The 26,539-nt window shown below is 46.0% G+C and overlaps 1 protein-coding gene across 1 annotated transcript in view; it reads right to left on the bottom strand.

The window, feature by feature from the left end:
- The window catches only part of LOC109741023 (putative zinc finger CCCH domain-containing protein 51), a 220,552-nt gene extending 195,190 nt beyond the window's left edge, over positions 1–25,362 (bottom strand). Inside the window, exons 1-7 of the mRNA XM_073509559.1 lie at positions 24,636–25,362; positions 23,183–23,479; positions 22,871–23,020; positions 22,604–22,777; positions 21,777–21,902; positions 21,532–21,657; positions 21,315–21,407 (exon numbers count right to left, since the gene is read on the bottom strand). Of these exons, the coding sequence (XP_073365660.1) occupies positions 21,854–21,902; positions 22,604–22,777; positions 22,871–23,020; positions 23,183–23,469 (660 nt within the window). The 5' untranslated portion in view covers positions 23,470–23,479; positions 24,636–25,362 and the 3' untranslated portion in view covers positions 21,315–21,407; positions 21,532–21,657; positions 21,777–21,853. The remainder of the gene's footprint in view (positions 1–21,314; positions 21,408–21,531; positions 21,658–21,776; positions 21,903–22,603; positions 22,778–22,870; positions 23,021–23,182; positions 23,480–24,635) is intronic.
- Positions 25,363–26,539: the final 1,177 nt, after the last annotated feature.

Raw genomic sequence — 26,539 nt, 5'->3', positions numbered from 1 at the left:
CGCTTTTCCTCTTGTTTTGGACTCTAATTTGCATGATTTGAATGAAACTAACCCCGGACTGACGTTGTTTTCAGCAGAACTACCATGGTGTTGTTTTTGTGCAGAAATAGAAGTTCTTGGAATGGAATGAAACTTTGCGAGGATTTTTTATGCAATATATCAGAATTTCTTGAGCCAACAACCACCGGAGTGGGGCACCTGGGTGGGCACAACCCACCAGGGCGCCCCCCCTCCAGGCACGCCCTGGTGGGTTGTCCCCACCTGGTGGCCCTGTCGGTGTCAAAACTGGCAGATCTCGGGTAGGGGGTCCCAAACTGTGCGTCTAAGGTCAATGGTAACAGGAGACAGGGGACACAATGTTTACCCAGGTTCGGGCCCTCTCTATGAGGTAATACCCTACTTCCTGCTTGATTGATCTTGATGAATATGAGTATTACAAGAGTTGATCTACCACGAGATCGTAATGGCTAAAACCCTAGAAGTCTAGTCTGTATGATTATGATTGTCCCTTCGGACTAAGCCCTCTGGTTTATATAGACACCGGAGGGGATTAGGGTTGTACAAAGTCGGTTATAGAGAAAGGAATCTTCATATTTGGACGCCAAGCTTGCCTTCCACGCCAAGGAGAGTCCCATCCGGACACGCGAGAAATTCTTCGGTCTTTGTATCTTCACAGCCCATCAGTCCGACCCATGACTAACAGGCCGGACTCCCGAGGACCCCTTAGTCCAGGACTCCCTCAGTAGCCCCTGAACCAGGCTTTAATGACGAGGTGTCCAGCGCGCAGATTGTCATCGGCATTGCAAGGCGGGTTCCTCCTCCGAATACTCCAAAATAGTCTTCAAACGCAACAAACGTGTTCGGCTCTGCAACACAAGTACCACTCACAACCGCAGAGAGTATAATATTTTACGAGTCCAATCCGCTGACAACTTTTGTAGCGTGACATCACACTGCCCGGTCATTATTTCGAACCGTTTTCATCTGCCGTTCCACATTTCGAGACGCGGTTTTCATTGGCACGTCTTGTCGAAGCAGAGATTGTGTCCCCTTATTGCGGGATTTCTCATCAATACGGGCATGGGCAATCCAACCGTGCCGCCTGCACAGCCCTTGGGAATAGGCGAGTTTTGAGGCGAGTGGGGAGGCGCTTGATATTCACTGCCTTTATAAGGAGATAAGGATCCCTTTCTTTCACCTACGCCTTCTCTCTTTCTCTGCCCTCCCATTCTCGAGCTCCAGCGCCCAAGTCCTCATCTTTTCCGCCTCAAGAAAGCACTCGACCATGTTCGGATCTGGAGCGCAAGGCAAGTGGATGGCCTCCTCCGTCAAGGAGAAGGACATCACCAAGCTTCGGGAGGCCGGGTACTTGGCCAAGGAAATCGCCCACCGGCTCCCGGCCAAGGGGCAGATCATCCCCACCCCGAAGCCTAATGAGAGGGTGGTGTTCATCCCCCACTTCGTCCGCGGGTTAGGGTTTCCTCTCCACCCTTTCGTCCGCGGACTCATGTTCTATTACTGGCTAGATTTCCATGATCTAGCCCCAAATTCCTTCCTCAACATCTCGGCATTCATTGTCGTGTGCGAGCCTTCCTCCGCATTCCACCCGACTTCGGACTATGGTTTAAGATCTTCAACGTGAAGCCGAAGGTGGTGGATGGCCAACACGCGGACTGCGGAGGTGCCATGGTGAGCAAGATGCCCATTGTCACATGGCCCAAAGGTACTTTTGTGGAGACCGTCAAAGAGTGGCAAAAATTGTTGTTCTATATCACAGAGCCCCACAACGCCACCTAGGCCGTGGCTCCCGAATTCAAGTCCGGAGCTCCAATGTGGCTCACCTCGTAGCTAGAGAAGGGCCCAAATTGGTCTTTGTCGGCGAACTGATAGCGCTGCAAACACGCATCCAAAGCATGGTGGACAAAAACATCAAGCTCGTCAATGTGATCCAGGTGATGCTAGTTTGTTGGATCCTTCCATGCCAGAGCCAGACTTGCCCCTTATGGGAATTCCATCCGGAGGAGCACCAGACCTTGGAAAGGCTCTTCGGAACCACGCACTAAGATATCTAGAAGTTGTTCTTCAAGGTAACGAGACGCCGCCAGAGACGTCCGAGGACCGTGGGCACGACCTGGCCCACCCCGCCAGTGCGGAAAGTCTTTCGCGTTTCAAGGTGTATCCTTTACTTGCTTGTTCAGGGAAGGTACCTAGAACCAGCAATTCCGCTTCTGACGAAGATGCTGGTTCCGACGCCCTACCAGGCGCCGGAGAAGAAGGCCAAGGGGGTCCGGAGTGACCCCCGCCGTAAGGGAGCTTCGGACGTGTCGTCCGAAGACAACAAGACTCACTCCTCTGCCGCTGAAGACGACGATGAGGAGGAGGAAGAAAGCAACTCTCCCCCCGAGGGGGAAGGAAGAAGAGGGCGGCCTCCATAAGTCTGGAGGCAGGAGCATCCAAGAGGGGGAAGAGTTCCCTCGCGGATAACTCCGTGTGTGACGTTGACAGCAGTCCAGAGCCGCACCCCCGAAACAAGCCCCTGGCCGCATCGTAAGTACTAAAAACCCTGATGCGTCCATATATCCGGCATCTCTACTTCATAGCTTTAACATGTTGAATTATGCAATTGTAGTCCGGCCCACGACAGCTCCCTGCGATCCTCATCAGGGGGTTCGCTGGATTCGAAGGCGATGCCAGCGAGTCACCGCCGACGGCTTACTCTCCCAAGGCCAAGGGCGACGCCGAGGTGCTATCCCGAAGGACCTTCCCGGGCCAGGGAGAGGTTCAGGAGACCGTCAGGGTGGCGTCGGAGGGTGAACCCTCGGCCACCGGACACCTCGGGGAGAAAATCCCCATGGAAAGTGGCGATGGGGGCCATATCCAATTCGTCCCCCTGCCGAATACCATTCCGGAGACCTACATGGCTCAGGAATCACACGAGTAACGGAGGAGGTGCGCCTATTCCGCCGGTGACCTCTGTCCATCCAGAGGCACCGGATAATCTGCTGGAAGCGCTACGAGGCGCTTCCATTGTGGAGGAACACCGTATCCTTATGGGTACGATGGTTGAGAGGGTTCAGTCCGTCAAGAGTGGACTGACCGAAGCCTGCTAACTGGCTTTGAGGTAAGCGGCGCGAAAGAGAAAGTCATAGTATAGACAGTAGCGCCTGAAACACTGTTCAGCGTTCGGAAAGAAAATCCGAATAGAGGATCAAGTAATTTTCGCAGGAAACTAACTAAATATGTCTTATGCGAATAAATAGGCGTCGTTGCTTGCCGCAACCTCTCATGCTGCTGAGGTCTCCGGACTAAAGCAGAGTCTGGAGCGGGCCGAACAAGAGCTCGACCTTGTAAAAAGGCAGCTGGAGGACAAGCAAGGTATGTGGTGACTTGCTATATATTCAGAAAGAATGAATGATGTGTATTGACCGTAGTGCCATGATATTTGTAGGAGCGGCGACCGAGGTCGAGGTCCTTAAAAAGGCGCTGGCCGAGGCCGAGGATAAAGCTGCCAAGGAACAAGCCGCCCGTGAGAAGCACGAGGCCAGGCTTGATCAGGTCCAGCAAGAGTTTCAGGATGCCGTAAAGAAATGCGAGTCCTTGGAGCGCGATGTTTCGGCTCAAGAGACCGAACTCGCCAAGGCTCGCCAAAGCGCGGAAGAGGCCCGGGTTGAAGCCCAGGGCGCCCTCCAGGAGATCCAGGAGGCCAAGAAAATCGCGGCGGGTAAGGCTTTTAGTATGCAAAGCAAGTATGTGAAGAAGAGGTATCTCTTACTAACCCAGATTTGGAGTTCCCCAGGGGCGTTTGTGGATCTACCGCGCAGTGTTTCTAACACTGCGGAATTCTTCCGAGCCAAAGAAGGGAGCTCAACGGAGAAGCTATTATGGTCGCAATACCTTGCGCCAGAACATCCGGTGCCCTTTAGCGATCAGCTAAAACAGCTGGTCGAGCTGCATAGGGTGGCCGAACTAGCCATGAAGGACTTAATAATCCGGCTGTGGTCTGCTGAAGGTATACCCAGCAGCTACTTCGGGCTCGTGAAGCGGCTGGTGAATGACTGCCCTCAGCTAGACGTCGTCAAGCGGTTAGTCTGCATCGAGGGCGCGTGCATGGCCTTCGCCCACGTCAAGGTGCAGTGGGTGAAGATGAACGCCGTCAAGCTGGCGACCAAGGGACCGCTTGAGGGCAAGGAGCACCGCATGCCCGAGCGGTATTTTGAAGATGTCCTGGAGGGGTCTCGCATTGTGGTGACGCAATTTGTGCAAGACATTATCTTCGAATGAATACATTCATGTTGTCTTTGCCTTTGTATGATGAAACAAAGTCGCTATGTAATATAATGCTTGTTATAAATTTTACCTCCTGTGCGGCCGTTTTTATGAAATCTGAGAGTTGGCCAGTCGTTGGCTTCTGCCCCCACGTAGGTAGTACGGGGTTGTTCGGATGGAATCTAAACACTCTCGATCTCATTGTTTGGTCCTTGAAGGAGGTGTTTAGCGCAACGAACCAGGCAATCGGACTATGTGGCTTTAGCACCCTCACTTAGCCATAGGAGTTTGACAATAAAAATTTAGGCGTAGCCCCTAGTATCCGAACTAGGATGATGTAAACACCTGATTGGGTAAGAACCAATCCTTCGCATAATGCGGAAAAAATTGCTAAAGATTTGAAACCTCCGAAGAGCTGACCGGCTCTCGCCGCATCATGACAGTCAGTTTTCGGCCTTCTCTACTGAGGTGCTCATCTGGATAAACCAGGACACAATCGCAGTAGTTCTCCCTTTACTACCCTAGCCGATATAACGAAACGTAAGGTAGCAAGCACAGGAGTCGGGCAACCCAACTATTGACCAAAGACATGATTCGGAGCCAATGCATATAGTGCTAAATTCGGGGTGCCGAACTATACTTTAAAAAGTGTTCGGACTTTGTTGCCATATTGCGGGGCACTATGAAGCCCCTGGTAGATTAAAACGTACCAAAGTGTACGGGTGCTATTTGATAAGGTTATCAAAAAGAAAAGAGGAAAGAAGAAAGGGTAGTAAGCTAGTGCCGCAGAATTTGGGCCGCAAACTGTTTCCATTATAATTTGATTAATACGTCAAAGCGCATTCGTACAAGTAGTGCGATAAGCAACCGGCTATTTAATATGCCACAACCAAGGGAGAGCTGCGTGTGGGTCCTGAAAACAGGTAGAGTGATCGTTAAAGAGACCACCTAGAAATTCCCATATATGTCCGTGCTTCTTGTCGTCTTGGTGTATGTATCCTTCGAAAGGACCGGTGATCAGGCCGTCAGGGAAGGCCTATGGAAAAGAAACCTGAAAAGGAAAAAAAGGAAAAGGTGAAAGTATGTGTGTCCGGGGGTGGTCGAGCCGTATTGTGGATCACAAGCTAGTTATGCCTCCGTCTATGCCCATGGTATTTTGAGTGCATAGTTATGTACGCGCGGTACGAATGCCGTCACTTGGTCGGGACTGGGATGAAGGCCAAATTGCTAGTCGAGCTCTTGACGAGCCGGGCTGTCATGCTGCAGAATAGTCCGGACTCTCTTGACGGTGTCCGGGAGCTCGGCCGCCGAATTAAGGTTCTGCTTGAAAAGGCCGCTCTGTACTTCTGCTGCTAATGCAGCGGTGTGCTCCTCGGTACGGAGGGAGCGTTCCGTGTTTCCATTAACTGTTATGACACCGCGTGGTCCGAGCATCTTGAGCTTGAGATAAGCGTAGTGCGGCACCGTGTTGAATCGAGCAAATGCGGTTCATCCAAGCAGCGCATGATAGCCACTGCGAAAGGGGACGATATCGAAGATTAACTCTTCGCTTCGGAAGTTTTCCGGAGATCCGAAGACAACCTCTAGTGTGATTGAGCCCGTACAGCGGGCCTCTACACCTGGTATGACTCCTTTAAAGGTAGTCTTTGTGGGCTTGATCCGTGGTGGATTAATGCCCATTGTGCGCACTGTATCCTGATAGAGCAGGTTCAGGCTGCTGCCACCATCCATGAGAACTCGCGTGAGATGGGATCCATCAATGATTGGGTCGAGGACCAGTGCGGCTGAACCGCCATGACGGATACTGGTCGGATGATCCCGACGATCGAAGGTGCTCGGGCATGACGACCATGGATTGAATTTTTGGGCGACTGGCTCTATCGCATAGACGTCCCTGAGCACGCGTTTGCGCTCCCTCTTGGGGATGTGGGTAGCATATATCATATTCACCGTTTTGACCTAAGGGGGAAACTTCTTCTGTCCCCCTGTGTTCGGTGGTCGGGGCTCCTCATCATCGTCCTTGCTTTGCGACCCCTTCTCCTTGTTCTCGACATTTAACTTGCTGGCCTGTTTAAAAACCCAACAATCTCTGTTGGTATGGTTGGCTGGTTTTTCTGGGGTGCCATGGATCTGGCACGGACGATCGAGTATGCGGTCCAAGCTGGATGGTCCCGGATTGTTTCTTTTATATGGCTTCTTCCACTGACCGGACTTGGAGCCACTGAATCCGGCGTTGACTGTCGTGTCATCGGTATTGTCATCATTGCTTTGACGTTTGTGCCTGTTGCGTTGGAGCTTGCCGTTGCTATTTTTGACCTCGGAGGTGCCCGCTTCGCTTGTCGTGTTATTCTATAGGCCAGCCAACTATCCTCACCCGCGCAAAAGCGGGTCATAAGTGCCGTGAGGGCTGCCATGGACTTCAACTTTTCTTGGCCGAGGTGGCAGGCAAGCCATTCGTCGCGGATGCTATGTTTAAAGGCCACTAGGGCTTCGGCATCCGGACAATCGATGATCTGGTTCTTTTTAGTTAGGAACCTAGTCCAGAATTTCCTGGCTGACTCTCCGGGCTGTTGAACTATGTGACTTAAGTCATCAGCATCTGGAAGTCGTATGTATGTGCCTTGGAAGTTGTCGCGAAAAGCGTCTTCCAAGTCCTCCCAGGTGCCAATAGAGTTTTCAGGAAGACTGTTTAACCAGTGCCGAGCTGGCCCTTTGAGTTTTAGCGGGAGGTATTTAATGGCGTGAAGGTCATCTCAGTGGGCCATATGGATATGGAGAAGAAAATCCTTGATCCATACAGCGGGATATGTTGTTCCAACATATGATTCGATATTCATGGGTTTAAACCCTTCTGGGAATTCATGCTCCATTACTTCGTCAGTGAAGCAAAGAGGGTGTGCGGCGCCTCTATATCGGGCCACATCGCGACGTAGCTCAGATGGAGTCCGTCTGCGGTTTTCGGCCCGGGCGTGATTAGGCTTGTCATGTCCGAATAGGTAGCCGTCTTCGCGTGTCGGGGCACGCCCTTGCGACCGTAGATCGATCTGATATGTCATGCTCTATTGTCCAGGTCCTGCCGAAGGTCATATGTATAGCCCCGAGCTGTTTTATCTCTGCCTTTACGGTGAGGTAGGGCGGGCTGGTGTTCGTCTTGAATTGCCGCTTTGTCCCGACCACTTGGTGGTCGGTCAGCCGCATTGCGCGATGATGGTACGGGCTCCAGCGCCTCATCATCGAACTGAGGTAGCAATTTGCGCTTCGGGTAACTTTTGGCTGGGCGCTTGAGGCCGTATTCCTCGGCTGCCAGGACATCAGTCCATCTATCATTGAGCAGATCTTGATCAGCTTGAAGCTACTGCTGCTTCTTTTTCAGGCTCCATGCAGTGGCTATTAGCCGGCGCTTAAAGCACTCCTGCTCGAGAGGTTCCTCAGGCATGATAAAATCCTCGTTGCCAAGGCTCACCTCGTCCTCGGAGAGCGTAAGATAATTACTGTCCTCCGAGTCTTCGTGTATGGCCTGTTCATCAGGGCTGGCTTGACCGTCTTCCCGTTCGTCCTATTCGGAAGTTGCCTCACCGGGATCTTCCTTGTCTTCGGCATCATCCGGAGTATTGTTCTCTCCCATGCCGGCATTGCTGTCTTTTCCATGATGTGACTTAGAGCGGCGCCGCTGACGCCGGCGCTTTGGCTGTGTTTCAGGAGGTTTATCCTTGACTGAATCTTCTTTGTCATCGTCGTTAGTTTCTTTAGGTGTATCCACCATGTACACGTCGTACGAAGAGGTGGCCGTCCAGCATCCGGTAAACGGTGGGTTTTGGCCCTGCTCCTCATTGGCATCGTCGTCCTTACCGTCGATGTCTTCGGAGCCGTAATCGAGCATGTCGGTTAAGTCCTCGACAGTGGCTATGAAGTGGGCGGTGGGTGGGAAGCGAAATTCTATGTCATCAGCCTCCAGTTCGAACCGGATATAATTCGGTTGTGAGTCCCCCGCTAAGGATAGAGCTTTTAATGAGTTTAGCACGTCGCCTAAAGGCGAGTGCCGGAAGATGTCTGCAGAGCTAAATTCGACGATCCATGACTGATCAAGCTCGACGTACGCAGACGCACATGGTTCGGAACCTGTAGCCGGAAAAGAGTCCGAGCTTCCGGTGACACAAATGTCACTCGAGGTTAGGTTTGTGTGCGGTTCCAACGCCGCTGAGTCTGCGGCTTTCGTGGTGGGTTGAGCATCCCGTCCTCGGATGGCGTGATTTGCTCCCGATCTTGGGCCAGAGCAGTTACAGGTGCTATCTTCTGAGTATGGTCCGATGACAGATTTAGGTCGTGTTCATCGTGGTGACAGGGAGCGGCTGCCGTGGTCTCGAATCCGTTGAAGATCAAGTCTCCGCAGATATCTGCGACATAGTTCAAGCTTCCAAATCTGACCTGATGGCCAGGGGCGTAGCTGTCGATCTGCTCCAGATGGCCAAGCGAGTTGGCCCGCAGTGCGAAGCCGCCAAATACGAAGATCTGTCTAGGGAGGATGATTTCCCCTTGGACATCATTATTGTAGATGATCGAAGGAGCCATCAAACCTTTTGACGACAGCATAGTGGAACTCTCAATGAAAGCACCAATGTCGGTGTCAAAACCGACGGCTCTCGGGTAGGGGGTCCCGAACTGTGTGTCTAAGGTCGATGGTAACAGGAGACAGGGGACACAATGTTTACCCAGGTTCACGCCCTCTCTATGGAAGTAATACCCTACTTCCTGCTTGATTGATCTTGATGAATGTGAGTATTAAAAGAGTTGATCTACCACGAGATCGTAATGGCTAAAACCCTAGAAGTCTAGCCTGTATGATTATGATTGTCCCTTCGGACTAAGCCCTCTGGTTTATAGACACCGAAGGGGATTAGGGTTGTACAAGGTCGGTTATAGAGAAATGAATCTTCATATTTGGATGCCAAGCTTGCCTTCCACGCCAAGGAGAGTCCCATCCGGACACGGGAGAAAGTCTTCGGTCTTTGTATCTTCACAGCCCATCAGTCCGGCCCATGTCTAACAGGCCGGACGCCCGAGGACCCCTTAGTCCAGGACTCCCTCAGGCCCCGCATACCCTGAAACCGATGCTATAAAATCACATATTTCCAGAAAAAACAGGGAGAATGAATTATCATGTTCCACGAGACGAAGCCGCTGCTGTCTCATGTTCTTCATTGGGAGGCCAGATCTGGAGTCCTTTTGGGGCTCCGGAGAGGGGGAACTTCGATCTTCGTCATCACCAACCCTTCTTCATCGCCAATTCCATGATGCTCCCCACCGGGAGTGAGTAATTCCTTCATAGGCTCGCTGGTCAGTGAGGAGTTGGATGAGATTCATCATGTAATCTAGTTAGTTTTGTTAGGGCCTGATCCCTAGTATCCACTATGTTATAAGATTGATGTTTCTGTGACTTTGCCATGCTTAATGCTTGTCACTTTGGGCCCGGGTGCCATGATTTCCCATTTATGTTATCACCATTATATCCATGTTCTAGACCCGATCTTGCAAGTTATAGTCACCTACTACGTGTTGATCCGGCAACCCCGGAGTGACAATAGTTGGGACCACTCTCAGTGATGACCGTAGTTTGAGGAGTTCATGTATTCACTGTGTGTTAATGCTTTGTTCTGGTTCTCTATTAAAAGGAGGCCTTAATATCCCTTAGTTTCCAATTGGACCCCGCTGCCACAGGAGGATAGGACAAAAGATGGCATGCAAGTTCTTTCCATAAACAAGTATGACTATTTATGGAATACATGCCTACATTATATTTATGAACTGGAGGTAGTGTCGTATCGCCCTAGGTTATGACTGTCACATGATGAATTTCATCCAACAAATTACCGATCCAATGCCTACGAATTTCTCTTATGTTGTTTCTGCTAAGTTACCACTGTTATCGTTACTATTGCACTTGCTACAAAGTTACTGCTATCACTGTTACCATTACTATTGTTGCTACCACTACTATCAAATCTATCATATCCTGTGCTACCGATCACTTTGTTGCAGATAATTAATCTCCAGGTGTGGCTGAATTGACAACTCAGCTGCTAATACTTGCAAATATTCTTTAGCTCCCATTGTGTCAAATCTATAAATTTGGGTTGAATACTCTACCCTCAAAAACTATTGTGATCCCCTATACTTGTGGGTTATCAAGACCTTTTTCTGGCGCCGTTGCCGGGGAGCATAGCTATATTTGCTGAGTCACTTGGGATTATTATCAATTTATCACTATAAAGAATCTGAAGGATGCTAAGACTAAGATTTTTCCCTCTAAGATGAGGGGAGGTAAGGAACTGCCATCTAGCTCTGCTTTAGATTCACCTTCTGTTATAAGTAAACTTGCAACACCCACATGCTATGAATCCTGATATGTCGCAAGTTATTGATGATGCTACTTCTGCTATGAATGATACTTATGATGATGCTAGTACCTTGCTTGATGATGATGTGCCACTAGGTGAATTTCTTGATGAACAAATTGCTAGAGTAAGACAACATGATATTGTTGAAACTGATGATGAGCTTGAAACTAAAAATCTTGAAACACCTACCAGAACTAGCCCTCCTAGATATGAATTGCCAAAGGTACCAAAAGGTTATGTTATGAATGAGGAGACAACTAGAGATATTCTTCCTTGTAAGGATAGAGATGATCTAGAGAAATTATTATGCAAGTATAAAGAAAAATCTTTGAATGCTAGAATGCAATATGATCCTAAGTTTGCTACTTCACCTATCTTTATTGATGATAAGGATTATGAATTCTCTGTCGACCTAGAGTTAATTACTTTGGTTGAATCTAATCCTTTCCATGGTTATGAAACTGAAACTGTTGTGGCACATCTTACTAAGTGAAATGACATAGCCACCCTTTTTACTCATGATGAGAAAACTCGTTATTACTATATTCTCAAATTATTTCCGTTCTCATTAAAGGGTGATGCTAAAGCTTGGTACAATACTCTTGCTCCTGGTTGTGTGCATAGTCCCCAGGATATGATTTATTACTTCTCTGAAAAATATTTCCCTGCTCATAAGAAACAAGTTGCCTTACAGGAAATATTTAACTTTGTGCAAATTGAAGAAGAGAGTCTCCCACAAGCTTGGAGGAGGCTTTGCCAATTGCTTAATGCTTTGTTTGATCATCCTCTTAAGAAAAATGAAATACTTGATATCTTCTATAATGGACTAACCGATGCTTCTAGGGATTTCCTAGATAGTTGTGCTGGTTGTGTTTTCAGGGAACAAACTATTGGGAAAGCTGAAGAATTATTGAATAACATATTGAAAAATTATGATGATTGGACTCTTCCTGAACCACCGCCTAAACCCACTCCGAAGAAGAGGGGTATCTTATATCTCAGTCCTGAAGATATGCAAGAGGCAAAGAAATCTATGAAGGAAAAAGGTATTAAAGCTGAGGATGTTAAAAAATTTACCTCCTATTGAAGAAATACATGGGCTTAATACACCACCACTCCCTAAGGTGGTAGAGGTAAATTATCTAATGAAATTCAATGATAATGATAATCCTCACAATATGTACCCTAGCCAATGCCTTTATGAGTTTGAAAATTACATTTGAAAGCAAGATCACTTCAATGCAAATATTACGAAATAATTGAAATACAATTCTGCTGTGATTGCTCTCTTGGGTGACTTGTTATTTAGAATCTCAAATGATGTTAGAGGTGTAGGGAAGCATGCTTCTATGGTTCAAACTCAGTTAGAATAAGTTGCTAAATCTGAAAGAGAGTTGCTAGATGAAATGAATAATAATATAAGTGACTTTGTTGGTACAGTAGCAACTAGAGGAGGTAAAATGACTCAGGAACCACTTCATCCTGAGGGATACCCAAAAAAGAATTGAAAAAGACTCTCAAAGAGTTAACGCTGATGCATGTAGTCCTTCTAAAAAGAAAAAGAAGAAAAAAATGATAGGACTTTGCATGCCTCTAGTGAACCTGAAGTAGAAAAACCTCCTGATAATGATAATGAAATTTCTATCTCTAATGTTGAAACTCAGTATGGTAATGAACACTCACCTTCTGATAATGAAAAATATAATGATGAGGTTCATGAAGACACTCAAACAAATAATAAAGAATCAGACAATGATGTTGAGATAGAACCTGCAGTTGATCTTGATAACCCACAACCCAAGAATACACGATATGATAAAAGAGACTTTATTGCTAGAAAACACGGTAAAGAAAGAGAACCGTGGGTTGAAAAACCTATGCCCTTTCCACCTAAGTCAACTAAAAAGAAAGATGATGAAGAATTTGAAAGCTTTGCTGAAATGCTGAGGCCAGTCTTTTGCGTACTCGCTTAACTGATATCTTGAAAATGCCTCCTTATGCGAAGTACACGAAATACATCATCACTAATAAGAGAAAAATAACGGAAGCTGAAATCTCCACCATGCTTGCTAATTATACTTTTAAAGATGGAGTACCTAAGAAACTTGGAGATCCAGGAATACCAACTATACCTTGCTCCATCAAAAGAAATTATGTGAAAACTGCTTTATGCGATTTAGGAGCTGGTGTTAGTGTTATGCCTTTCTCTTTATATAAAAGACTTGATTTGACTAAACTCACACCTACTGAAATATCTTTGCAAATGGCTGACAAATCTACTGCCATACCTATCGGTATTTGTGAGGATGTGCCCGTTGTTTTTGCTAATGTTACTATTTTGACTAACTTTGTTATACTTGAGATGCCCGCGGACGGCAACATGTAGATTATCCTTGCTAGACCCTTCTTGAATATTGCAAGGGTTGTTATTGATTGCAATAAAAGTAAGGTCACTTTTCATATCAATGGTAATGAGCATACGGTGCACTTCCGAAGAAACAATTCCAAGTGAATGGTATTAATGTTATTGAAAAATCTTCGACAATCACTATTAGAAGTTTTCAACTACCTCTACCTATTGTTAAAAGGAAATATGAAATGCTTATTATTGGGGACATCCGTATCCCCGTTGAGCTTGCATGTTGAATTCTTAGAGTTCTAAGTAGTTTGAATGCTTGCTACGGCCTCTATGTATACCTATGAGTAGTTGCTATCGATCTTGTAAAGTTTTGTCGATAAATTTTTGTCACCCGAAAATTTTCAGAAAATTGTACGCGAATATGATGAACCTCTTTGGAAGGAGGTCTTCGAAGAGGATATCCTCGGAGGCATCTTTTAGTGACAGTTCTGTTCGCCGGTCTTATGTTGAACCGAGTGAAAGTTCCATACGAGATGCCACCACCAAAACTTGCCTATGGCCATGCGACGATTATATGGTGAGTGTGAGCATTAAGGAGGAATTTGAGCAATATGTTCACAATGCCGGTCTTGGTCCCTACATTTCAGATAAGTGCAATCAACACCACACTCTCACCGAATCATTTGTCAAAGGATTTAAATTCCATCCCCGTGAGTCTGGGGTGTCATTTAAACTGTATGAAAATTCATTTACCATATCAGTAGAGAGATTTGCTCACCACTGCAAAATCCCATTCTGGGGTTCGCTTGACGAACCACCAAGGTCTGAGTTCCAAACATTTTTTACTAACCTTTGCTATGGTGAGACGAGGGGAGTGACGCAGGGTAGAATAAAGAGCATTCATTTTCCTGCAATTCAGTACTTTGCATTATTTAATGGAAAATGTATAGTAGGCAAACAAGATTGTAGTACACTTTGTGCTCCAGACTTGAGCCCCATACGCACCGCTCTCACCGGTGATATGTCTTGGAGCGATTGTTGCACGCAGGTTGCAACACAACGCTAATAGTGGCTATTGCTATGGTGGAATTTATGCCACACGTCTAGCAAGAGAGATGGGTGTTTCACCTTTGCCCTATGACCCTATTTTACCCACGCAATATTTAGACTTTGATGCTATGAAACGTCATAAGATCCTTAAAGGAGATGTCCATAATTTCACCTATAAATTGTTGTTTAACCAAGAATCCATGGTGTACACATATTTTCCTGCACCTGCTCTCTTTGATTATCACAACAAGGGAAGATATTTTGTTCTTGAGCACGAGGCCCGAGCTCATAACACGGCGGTCGTGGCCGCACGGCAGGCCAAGGCATCCGCACCAAGGGCCTCCGTAAGCTACCACCCCGACTACTATCCAAGCTACTGACTGATTACCAAGTTAGGCCAAAAGCCTAAGCTTGGGGGAGTACGTATTCCCACCGACTTTACATTCATGTTCACACACTTCATTTGTCGATGTCCACACTTTTTCATTGTATTATCCATGTTATATTTATTTTCTTGCTTTCTTCTTGTGTGTTTGAAAAACTTGAGAAAATCCAAAAAAAATCATGCTTCTTTTTTATTTTTCTTTCTAGAGTAGTTAGCTGTAGCACTAAAAAGAAAACCCTAAAAGATTTCCTTGTTCTTCTTTTGCTTGTTGGGAGCTTTCCCATGTAAATAGTTTTTCTCATTTTTGCTTTTCCCTTTTATTTGCTTGTTCAAGAAAACCAAAAACTTCAAAAATATTTTAGTGTGTTTCTCTGATTTTCTTTTCTTTTTATTGAGTCTTACCGAGGAGAAGACCACGATGAAAATGTTGAGTGACTCTCATATGCATAATTGTTGATCTAACAAAGAGCCCATATTTACATTGTCTTCTCCTGTTGAATAAAATATTTGCAGACTCCAGCTTAGTCCACGGCACTCTTGCACTATTATTATTTTCACATCGTTCGATCATGCAAGTGAAAGGTAATAATGACGATATTCGATGAACTGGTCGTGGCAGAGAGAAACAGGTATGAACTCAACTTGTTCTGTTTTTGTAAATATGTTTAACCTAGTATCCATGATTCAGGCCATTATGATTAAACATGTTTGCAAAGACAATTAGAGATTATAGTTTCCCATGCCATGCATAAGTAGTTAGGAGTGGATAATGATTTATCTTGGATGTCAACATTGCATTAAAATGATTGTGATGTAGTATGATGATATGGTATCCTCCTCTAAATGTTCGAGTGGCTTGACTTGGCACATGTTCATGCATGTAGTTGAATCAAAACCAACATAGCCTCTATGATATTTATGTTCATGGTGTTCATATCCTACTCATGCTAGTGTCCAATGTTACTTATGCGTAATGCATGTTCATGATCATTGTTGCTCTCTAGCTGGCCGCTTCTCAACCTATTTGCTAGCCTTCGCCTGTACTAAGTGGGAATTCTTCTTGTGCATCAAAAACCTTAAACCCAAGTTATTCCAGATGAGTCCACCACACCTACCTATATGCGGTATTACCCTGCCATCCTAAGTAAATATGCATGTGCCATCTCTAAAAACTTCAAATAAATATCCTCTTTGTGTGCCTGGATCGTTCATGGAACGACAGGAGGTAGTCGGTATCTTCCATGCTAAGCGGGTTATTCTCAGGATGAGTGTTTATTCACTCACCATCGCACGAGAAAAGGGCAGTAATAGGGATGCCCAGTCCCAAACTGCAAAAAGAATTGATCTTTCAAATAATCAAATAAAAACTCCAAACGGAGTCAAAACCTTTACTTTATCGCTTGGGAACCGCCACTAGCATGCTTAGCATGGTAGATATTAATAACTGATGGTCGTGAAGTAAACAAGAAGGGTGCATGTCTCAAAATATCATTTACCTCTGTTTTAAAATTTTGAGCTCTGACACCGCTGCAAATCACTGCTTTCCTCTGCGAAGGGACTATCTATTTACTTTTATGTTGTGTCATCGCCTCCTAAAATAAACGGCAGAACCTGAGAGCACTGTTGTCATGCTGATGCATTGTGTGCAGCTAATGTTGGGTGCATCATGGCTGGATCTTTTCTACCATGAATTACAATGTTTAGTCGCTGCTTGAACTTTGGAGGTGCTCTGCATTTATATTTTGCGGTCTCAGAAAGGGCTAGCGAGATACCACTATTGTCATATTATATCATGGTTGTGTTTGATAACGTGCTGCTGTTTGAGATATCTTATTATTACTCGCTAACTTATTATGTCATTGATATGAGTTAATATAATTTTTAAGAGTTATTGTTGGCATGGTTAGTTATAATGTAGGCTAAAAACCTGGGTGCTATATAAGCTTATTCATGCAAACAAGAGCAAAAGAGTTCGTAAAAGTTTTTCTTTTTCACTTTCAGTTTATCAATTGAATTTCTTGAGGACAAGCAAAGGTTTAAGCTTGGGGGAGTTGATACGTCTCCAACGTATCTACTTTTCCTAACGCTTTTCCTCTTGTTTTGGACTCTGATTTGCATGATTTTAATGAAACTAACCCCGGACTGACGCTGTTTTCATCAGAACTACCATGGTGTTGTTTTTGTGCAGAAATAAAAGTTCTCGGAATGGAACGAAACTTTGCGAGGATTTTTTATGCAATATATCAGAATTTCTGGAGACAAGAACCACCAGAGGGGGGCACCTGGGTGGGCACAACCCACCAGGGCGCCCCCCATCCAGGCGCGCTCAGGTGGGTTGTCCCCACCTGGTGGCCCCGCAGATCCTGAAACCGATGCTATAAAATCACATATTTCCAGAAAAAATCAGGGAGAAAGAATTATCACGTTCCACGAGACGGAGCCACCGCCGTCTCCTGTACTTCATCGGGAGGCCAGATCTGGAGTCCGTTTGGGGCTCCGGAGAGGGGGATCTTCGATCTTCGTCATCACCAACCCTTCTCCATCGCCAATTCCATGATGCTCCCCACCGGGAGTGAGTAATTTCTTCGTAGGCTCACTGGTCGGTGAGGAGTTGGATGAGATTCATCATGTAATCTAGTTAGTTTTGTTAGGGCCTGATCCCTAGTATCCACTATGTTCTGAGATTGATGTTCCTATGACTTTGCCATGCTTAATGCTTGTCACTTTGTGTCCGGGTGCCATGGTTTCAGATCTGAACCGTTTATGTTATCACCATTATATCCATGTTCTAGATCCGATCTTGCAAGTTATAGTCACCTACTACGTGTTATGATCCGGCAACCCCGGAGTGACAATAGTCGGGACCACTCTCGGTGATGACTCTAGTTTGAGGAGTGCATGTATTCACCGTGTGTTAATGCTTTGTTCTGGTTCTCTATTAAAAGGCGGCTTTAATATCCCTTAATTTCCAATTGGACCCCGCTGCCACGGGAGGGTAGGACAAAAGATGTTATGCAAGTTCTTTCCATAAGCACGTATGACTATTTACGGAATACATGCCTACATTATATTTATGAACTGGGGCTAGTGCCGTATCGCTCTAATTTATGATTGTCACATGATGAATATCATCCAACAAATTACCGATCCAATGCCCACGAATTTCTCTTATATTGTTTCTGCTAAGTTACCACTTCTATCGTTACTGTTGCACTTGCTACAAAATTACTGCTATCACTGTTACCGTTACTATTGCTGCTAACACTACTATCAAATCTATCATATCCTGTGCTATTGATCACTTTGCTGCAGATAATTAATCTCCAGGTGTGGTTGAATTGACAACTCAGCTGCTAATACTTGCAAATATTATTTGGCTCCCCTTGTGTCGAATATATAAATTTGGGTTGAATACTCTACCCTCGAAAACTGTTGTGATCCCCTATACTTGTGGGTTATCAGAGGGCGGCGGAGCTCGTCGGAGTTAAGCGTTCCGGCGCCAATCCAACGAACCAGCAGCGCCGTCGGGCTCAGGAGATCAACACGAACACGCCTGAGGAGGTGGGCGGAGGCGGTGAGCACCGAAGCAGGAGGTCGACCATGGGGGCTCTGCGGCCAACTCTGGCAAAGATCGGCGGCAGGAGGCATTCCCGGCCTTGCCGCACTAGCGAGGAGATTGATTTGTGGCCAGAGAAGTAGGTGGTGATGATTGAAACTGTTGGGAAACGTTGCATGGACAACAAAAAAAATTCTATGCACACGCAAGATCTATCCATGGAGATGCATAGCAACGAGAGGGGAGAGTGTGTCTACGTATCCTCGTAGACCATAAGTGGAAGCGTTTCACAACGCGGTTGATGTAGTCGAACTTTCTTCGCGCTCCAACCGCTCTAGTACCGAACGCATGGCACCTCTGCGTTCTGCACACGTTCAGCTCGGTGACGTCCTCCGCCTTCTTGATCCAGCAAGACGGCGAGGTAGTAGATGAGTTTCAGCAGCACGACGGCGTGGTGACGATGATGGTGATGTGATCTCCGCAGTGCTTCGCCTAAGCACTACGAATATATGATCGAGGGAGTAAACGATGGACGGGGGCGCCGCACATAGCTAAGACAATGTTGTGTCCTTTTATGGCGCCCCCTCCCCATGTATATATAGGTGGGAGGGGAGAGGGGGGCTGCCAGGGTAGCCAGGGCGCGCCCCTAGGGGCTGGAAGTCGGCCCTAGGCCTCCTGTCCTCCTGCGCCCCCCATTTCCTTGTATGGACAAGGGGGGAAGGAAAAGGGGGGAGGGAAGGAAGTGGGAGTCCAACTCCACACTTTCCTTTCCTCCTCCCCTTTCCGTTCCCTCCCCTTAGGCCGGCCCTATAAAGGGTGCACCAGCCCCTTGTGGGCTGGTGTGTTCCTTCACTTGACCCATAAGGCCCATATTTTTTCCTCACTCCATATTTTTTTGATAATTCATACGCTTCCTACTATTTTCAAGGAAATGGCCTAGGTTGCTGGCCTGGTTACCCCTCTGTTCAGCTGTTGCCTCGTGAAACATCTTGCATAGTCTTTCTGATAGCTCCGGATCAACTACAAATGGATGGTTCATCTGACAGAACAGCATCCACCGGAATGGCTGATCGAACATTCTGTTAACTGCTTAAAGAGTAGCTGCTTTGACTTCTACTTACGGTTAACCGCAACTTTCGAGCAACATATTAAGTCTAGCAAAACTGCAGCTTGACCATATAGTGTGCAACTTCTGTGTCAGACATATAGTAGTAGGCTATAGTAAATTTTTCTTCAGGGTTGTAATGATGGAGATTATGCGGTTGATATTTGTCTGTAATGGTACTAGTACTGTGCCTACGTCCTCCCTGTCTCTCACAGGGTTATGATGGGAATCGCACTTTTACAAACTATACCGTCGACGGATCTCAGCAGGTGCAGTAGCGGAAGAAGAAAACTAGTGCAGAATTCGACGAGGAGCCACATGTACGAGAAATGTTGGGGTCTGCTTCTGAGCGAATTTTTCCATCTTCAAGTTTCAATATTTCGTTACTAATTTGCCGGTGTGATGATTATAGGAGGATGTATGAATCTGAAAAATTTCACGCAGCAGCACGTGTGTATTTGCAGTAATGTAAAAGACAAGATATGTGTGTTTGGCACCTTTTCTTTTCTTTTCTTTTCTTTATATAACAAATATATATGGAAAACGCTTGGCTTTTATCGGCAGATCGCACGCGAGCATCCGCCGGCGCGTGTCCTAACCAAGCTATCCTTTTCTTTCTTTCTTTCGGTCAACATGGTCGCTGCTTACTGTCCACTACGATAAGTTTTCGCAACAAGGTCTCTGTTGCAAAAACTGCAACAAGACCTATGTTGCAGAAAATTAAATTTGCAACGAGACCTCTGTTACAAAAAAACTAAATTGCAACAAGACATCTGTTGCCAAAAAAACTAAAACAAGGCCTTCGTTGCAAAAAAAATATCTTGCAAAAATTTCTGCAACATGAACCGTGTTGAGAAATTTCCCGCAACACGGCCTGTTTTGCAATGATAAAAAGTGACGCTCGGTCACTCAATCCATTAAAGCCGACGACTCGCGAGACGGTGAATCTTTTAAAAATATCCGCCGGCCGCGTAGCAGCACCCAACATATATTGGCTCAAATTTTGTATGTTCATACTACATACAACAATATGTACCCCGACATTCTTCTTCGAAATGTTTACAAACATACACATGTGTGTTTTGATCATCTGAAATTAGCCGGCTTCAGCCGCGTCAGTTCGCACGCACTATTTGGTTTGGGGCTTGGGAGCTAAAAAAGGCAGCCTTTTGTTTCCGGTGGTGCCAACTAAAGGAAGCTTTAGCTCTAGAATTGTCCCACTTCAAAAAAAGAAAATCTGGCATGTACTAATCTCAAGGCAGTTCAAAAATGATGTGCAACAATTCAAAAAAATAAAATCTGGCATGTACTAATCTCAGGTTGTTACAAAATAATCACCACTTGTTCCTATCACCAGGGTAATGCAACTCTCTCGAAGAAAAACAACAATGATGTACAACTAAACAGGTAAGCAAAGCCCAATGAACTAACTGAAACTCAGATATCTTCATTCCTCTCCCCGAAAGAGACGCACAGGTCTCGGTGTCATATGCAAACACAAACTGTTTCTGTTTTGCTATTAACTACCAAAAAAACTCAGTGTGTAGAGTAGAATTACAAGGATTCTTAGATCATGCATCAGCAGGTCATGACAGCAGGGGGATTGACCCCAAACCTAATCAACCAAGGAAAGCGCTTCAATGTACAAAAAATTCTTTTTGTCTATATGATCTATCTAAGAGGAAACCACAGAAGCATTTCAGTAATCAGTATAGTACTCAAGTTTGCTGCGTCTTTAGTATACTCATCTAATCAACAATCTATGTCTGGAGTGTATATGTATCGAATGGGAATCGACAACATTTGAATGAGGAACGCCGTTCCAATCCACTTATACTTGCGCCACTGGCTGGTCAGGTCAGGCCTCCTTGCAGAAACAGTCGACATCTGGAAGAGCGGCAGCGATCTCGTCCCGGCAAAAGAGCTCACATGGTTCAGATCTACTACTACTAGACTAACCAACAGGGGAAAGGCAACAAAAATGATATCGGAATGGGAAATAACAATGGCCATTGCTACTCAAAATAATACAGAATGTCAAATACTACGCAACATCTGAAGTGCTCCGATTTCAGCATAATTTGGTTTGTCGCAACCATGATAAGGTCAGCCATTCTAGGTAGCATAACAGCTCGGTTAAGCATCCTAAAAGTCGATAGATGGTAGCTGAAAATGCCGACATAAATAGGAAAACTCACATATCTTGTTGTGCTGCGCCTCCATCCGGCACACCTGGCACTTCATCCGGAACACCTGACACTTGTCCTGCCACTCCATTCCCACCAGGGTTCCTGTATTTGCAACACTTCCAGACTTGAGCATTCAGAGTTTGCAATTGCAAAAAAAGTCCCTTGTTCCTGAACTTGTAATATTTAAAATATATTGGGTAAGGTAAAAAAAAGAAGGAAAACTCACATATCTTGTTCTGCTGCGTCTCCATCCAGCACATCTAGCACGTCATCTAGCACTACAACCGGGGCATTTGGCACATGTCCTAGCCCTCCACCCGGGCCATTCAGCCCATGATTCCCAGCAGGGTTCCTGTATTTGCAACACTTCCAGACTTGAGCAGAGTTCACAAATGCAAAAAAAAGTCCCTTATTCCTGAACTTGTAATGTTTAAAATACATTGAGAAAGGTAAAAAAGAAGGAAAACTCACATATCTTGTTGTGCTGCGTTTCCATCTGGCGCACCTGGTTCTTGTCCTGGCACTCCACCCAGGGCATTTGGCACATGTCATGGCCCTCCATCCAGGCCATTCGGTCCATGATTCTCAGCAGGGTTCCTGTATTTGCATCATTTCCAGACTTGAGCATTCAGAGTTCACAAATGCAAAAAAACAAGGTCCCTTATTTCTGAACTTGTAACATTTAAAAATATATTGAGTAAGGTACGGCCTAACTAAATCAGTGCTCCAAAAATAAACTAATTCCATGAATTGAATTAATGAACGACAGGGACACTTTATAAGTACCCAAAAATACAAAATAAACTAAACCAACATAACCTAAATGAACCATAAAATCAAACCAGCAGCTTACGGAGAGAATAAAGGCTAGTGATGTTTACAGAATATGGTATAGGCCACCTAGATACACAACAAAAATTCAAATCAGTAGCCTAATGTGTAGCCATGTCACTAGGAAGCAAATGACAACAACAAAGCTTGGAAATCAAATTCTGGGACTGACATCCTAAATGGATAATGATGCTGGAAAAAGAGACTAGTCCACAAAGTCAAACAAAAGAGAAGTCGATAACAATCAGCAACTGACTAGTCTGAGAAATGCCAAAAATAAAGAAAGTCATAAGAGCTTAGAAAAATGTCATGCAACATTTCCACCATAGCTAACGGTAAAGATTCTGTATGTGCGAATAACACACATGAGATACTGTTTTAACAGAAATTATAGATCTACGTTTACACTATATGATAGGATAACGTAAAAGGAAGCAAAATAAAGCAACCATGTACTAAATCATTACCACAGATAATAGGGGATATAGCGGTCCACGTGAAGTCTTGCTCCGGAGATGAAGTGAGGGACCTCAGGATTCCAGTTTGATAAAAGCGGCCTCACTGTCCCAGGGAGCAAGAATCTCACAAAACCATATGACCTTCCATGCGGAATAGTCACAGACACGACAGGCCCGAAATGGCTGGAACAAACATCATAAATAATATTAACATAATGACATAGCACTTGGGATCTTTATTTAAAGGGCCTGAACGCTTAAGTTACAAGACGATACCTGAAATGCGAACGAACCTTTGATTCAGTGCATATTTCTCTACTTTGAGCAGAGAAGGTGATATAAATCCGAGTTTCACTATTGAAATCCATCACATTTGGATTGTAGGCTGGTGGGGCAACCTCCAACAGGATTACATACCATTGAATGCTGTTTTGAAACATCAATGGTTATAAATCAGAATGTCTAGAAAAAGAAAAGAGACGTGTCTCAATTTTTTTCAGAAAGGTAAAGAGATGTGTCTCATTGCTAATTTAAAGTGAAAAAGCAGACAACTAAAAGAGAGATATTAGAAATGAGACCACAGAAAACCTGTCATGAAACAAATAAATCGTATGAAGACGCCAGAGCAAACTCAGCAGGTGATCAGGATTCCCATCCTGTCCGTCTTGCAGAAGCTTTATGTGCAACTCAGAGCAATTCCGTGGCAAATCCACTACTGGGACAGGAAAACGATGCATCAAATGCAGAAGTACCCTGATTTGGATCTCTATCCTCCCAAATGAGTCAAGTCCATGAGAGAACCAACAGTCTGAACCATACTTGCAAGATCCATCAATCATGTAGAAGCGGCAAGGCTGGTCAGACCTCCAAACCATTTTCTGTTTCCTGTGCCATAGGGAACATCAAGGAAAATTAAAAAATAATAAATTGGTGTCATAAATAATTAATATCACGGAAACCATTCTCTGTTTCCTGTGCCACAGTAAGAAACAATGGCATGTATTCACCAGAATTTCACGTTGCCCATTTTGCACTTCAAAAAACTGAAGAACAAAAATCCAACCAGAGACCACTAGAACGTACTCCATATATTATACCATATAAACCGGCAATCAACAGAAAAGATAGGGTAAAGTAACAGCCAGGAACCATTCTAGCCAAGAACCTCCAGAATTCCATCAAAATCAGTATTGATGCACCAGCTAATCCACATTTGACCCCGCAAGAACTCATCAAGCTAAGAAAACCTGGAATCATGCTTCTGTGCCCCTAAAGCGTTAATGTACACATAGGCGGGAGCAGAAAGAAGAAAGGTAACATATTCGTGACCACGAACTATTCTAGTCCCCAAATCGCCTCCAGAAGTCAACCAAAATTGGTACGTTGTATTTGATATACTCCACAAATTAACCCAGCAACAAATCATCAAGCATAAAAAACTTGGGATCGTGCTTTTCGTGCCCCTAATCCTAATGTCCAAAACTCTTGTAACTCTCGCCGGGAAGCAGAGCAGCATGGGCGTGAGGACCAAGAACCATTCTAACCAAGCAACCTTATGCAAAATTCCACTAAACTAGGCACTGCTGTACCATATACTCCAAAAATTATCTCCGCAACAAATCATCAAGCCAAGAGAACTTGGGATCGTGCTTTTGTGCTCCTAAATCCTACTGCATATCCGAAACTCTTGTAACTCCGGCCAGGAAGCAGAGCATCACGGGCGGGAGGACCAAGAACCATTCTAACCAAGAAACCGTACCATATTTCCACGAAAATCGGTACTGTCGTACGAAATGCAACTCAAATTAACTCTGCAAGAACTCGTGAATCCAAGAAAGTTGGAAGATTCATCTGCACCCCTGAATTTTAACGTCCAAAGGTCTTCTTACTTCGGGAAGAAGAGCAGCGCAGGAGGGGAGGGGATGATCAAGAACGAAACACGATGCCCAGAACTCAACCAAATTCGGTAATGTTGTACAAGATACGCGCTCCGCAGATAAACCCCGCAAGAAATCATGCGCCAAGATCGTAATGTACCAACCTGGTCTTTCTCCGCTCCAGGAAGGGTTCAGCACACCAAGGAAGGGTTCAGCACACCGAGGAAGGGGACGAGGTGGGGGCTATATATGATGCCTGCGCAAGCTTCTCCGCTCCGGGAAGGGTGAAGAAGAGGGCGAGGAAGAAGACGGTGAGGCGGAGGCTGTATATATGACGCCCGCGCAAGCTTTCGCCTTTGAAAGGAGACGGTAGGCAACCTCGAGTTCGCAGCATTGGGCCTGGGCCTGGCCCTGTCCGGTATTACGCCCAAGGCATGACTTAAGAAGCCCCGAGCAGCATTGGGCCTGGTGCTGGAAAGGCCTCCACTTGGCCCACTAGTCCTGGCGCGCCGTCGCCTCTGATGCGGTGGGAGCCGCCGGAGAGAGAGGGGGGCGAGGGGAGGCGTCGGCCCAGCCGTCGCAGTTCCGCATTCCCCGTCGTGGTGGTCGGCACCGACGCCGCCGACATTCAATTTCAAGGAGGGGGCGGCGACCAATCTCGCCGTGGAGCGTCGCTGCGGAGATGCCCGGTGTCGAGCGGAGCGACGGAGCTGGGTTGAGGACAGAGCAGCGGCGTTGCAGATGCTCGGCCTGGATCAAAGCGACGGAGGTCGGTGGAGAAGAGAGAAGCGAAGGTGGGTGCGCCATTGCGGTGGCTGGCGCGCCTCTGCAGGAGTCTCGTGGTGGGTCGTGTGAGGAAGAATCGCATGCCTTCAGTCAAGTAAGCAGTGGGCAAGTCCAATCAATAAAGAAAAACCATTGGAACTAATCCCGGCCATTTTAAGGGCATCTCCGTCGCAAATGTCTCTGGTATATATGTCCGGACATGATACCTAAGGAAGTCATATAATGCTAATCACAAAGTATTCGTTTGGTTGTGGTAATGTCGAAGGCAGGTGGTGCTGCCTTTTCTGTTTTTTCATGTTGGTCTTTACGTGACTTGTATTTTAATCTTTATGATATGAATGAGACACATATTACCATGCAAAAAAAAGTATCCGGTTAAGAGGAGAAAAAATTGATGGGGATCGTCAGTGGCGGAGACAGGACCCAGGCCCGGGGGGCGCGGGGGGGGGGGGGGGGGGCTTGGGCCCGGGGCGTCAGGAAAATTTTCTTCCTTGACTGAAGCATGTTGTGCACTGTTTGACACTGTAGCAAGCCTGGGGCCTGGGGCTTGGCCCAAACGTGGCTCCGCCCCTGGGGATCATGCATGTGGTGGGATATTTGCATGTGCGATTGGGGGAGAGAAGAACGGGGCCATACATGCGATTGGTCGAGTGCATGTCCGGACTTCGGCAAAGCCCCCACGTTTGTCTCTAGGATACCCGAATTTGTACATTGAAACTACTAAGCGGATATATAGAGGTCCCTATTGGATGGAAAAAGTGATCCAGACACCGCACTCCAGGCATATAGTGGAGGTTTGAGGGTTGGAGATGCCCGAAGTAAAAAACGTGATTGCGGTGTGTTAAAAAATGCCCCTTCAAGCTAGAAATATTAGCCTTAATTATGCCTGCCTAAGACATTTCGATCAACGCAATCTGAGAGGGAGGATATTCCGTCTGCAATAGTTGTCAACCGCCACCATGACTTGTCGCCGTCGGCCACCCTCAGGCCATGGTATCGTTTCCCATGCCACCATCCGTGACCTCTCTGGGAGTTCGCCGGCTCGAAACATCTGCGTGAGGCTGCACTACCGCCACTACCTCTCTTCTCCAGACCCGCACTGTGCATCCTTCGGGCAGAGACACATCTTCTGGCCTCCAATAGGCCATCACTCGGCCACCCCGAACTCAACATCGACAACCAAGCTTGACCACGAGCTCATCCACAGCTGCAGCGCCCTTGACATCATCGTATAACGAGCATAGCGGCGGTGAGCTCTCGAGCCACACCTAGGATAGCCAGC

This window comes from Aegilops tauschii, chromosome 2 (assembly GCF_002575655.3).
Source record: "Aegilops tauschii subsp. strangulata cultivar AL8/78 chromosome 2, Aet v6.0, whole genome shotgun sequence".
NCBI lineage: Eukaryota > Viridiplantae > Streptophyta > Magnoliopsida > Poales > Poaceae > Aegilops > Aegilops tauschii.
This window is presented reverse-complemented; position numbering and strand designations above follow the sequence as displayed.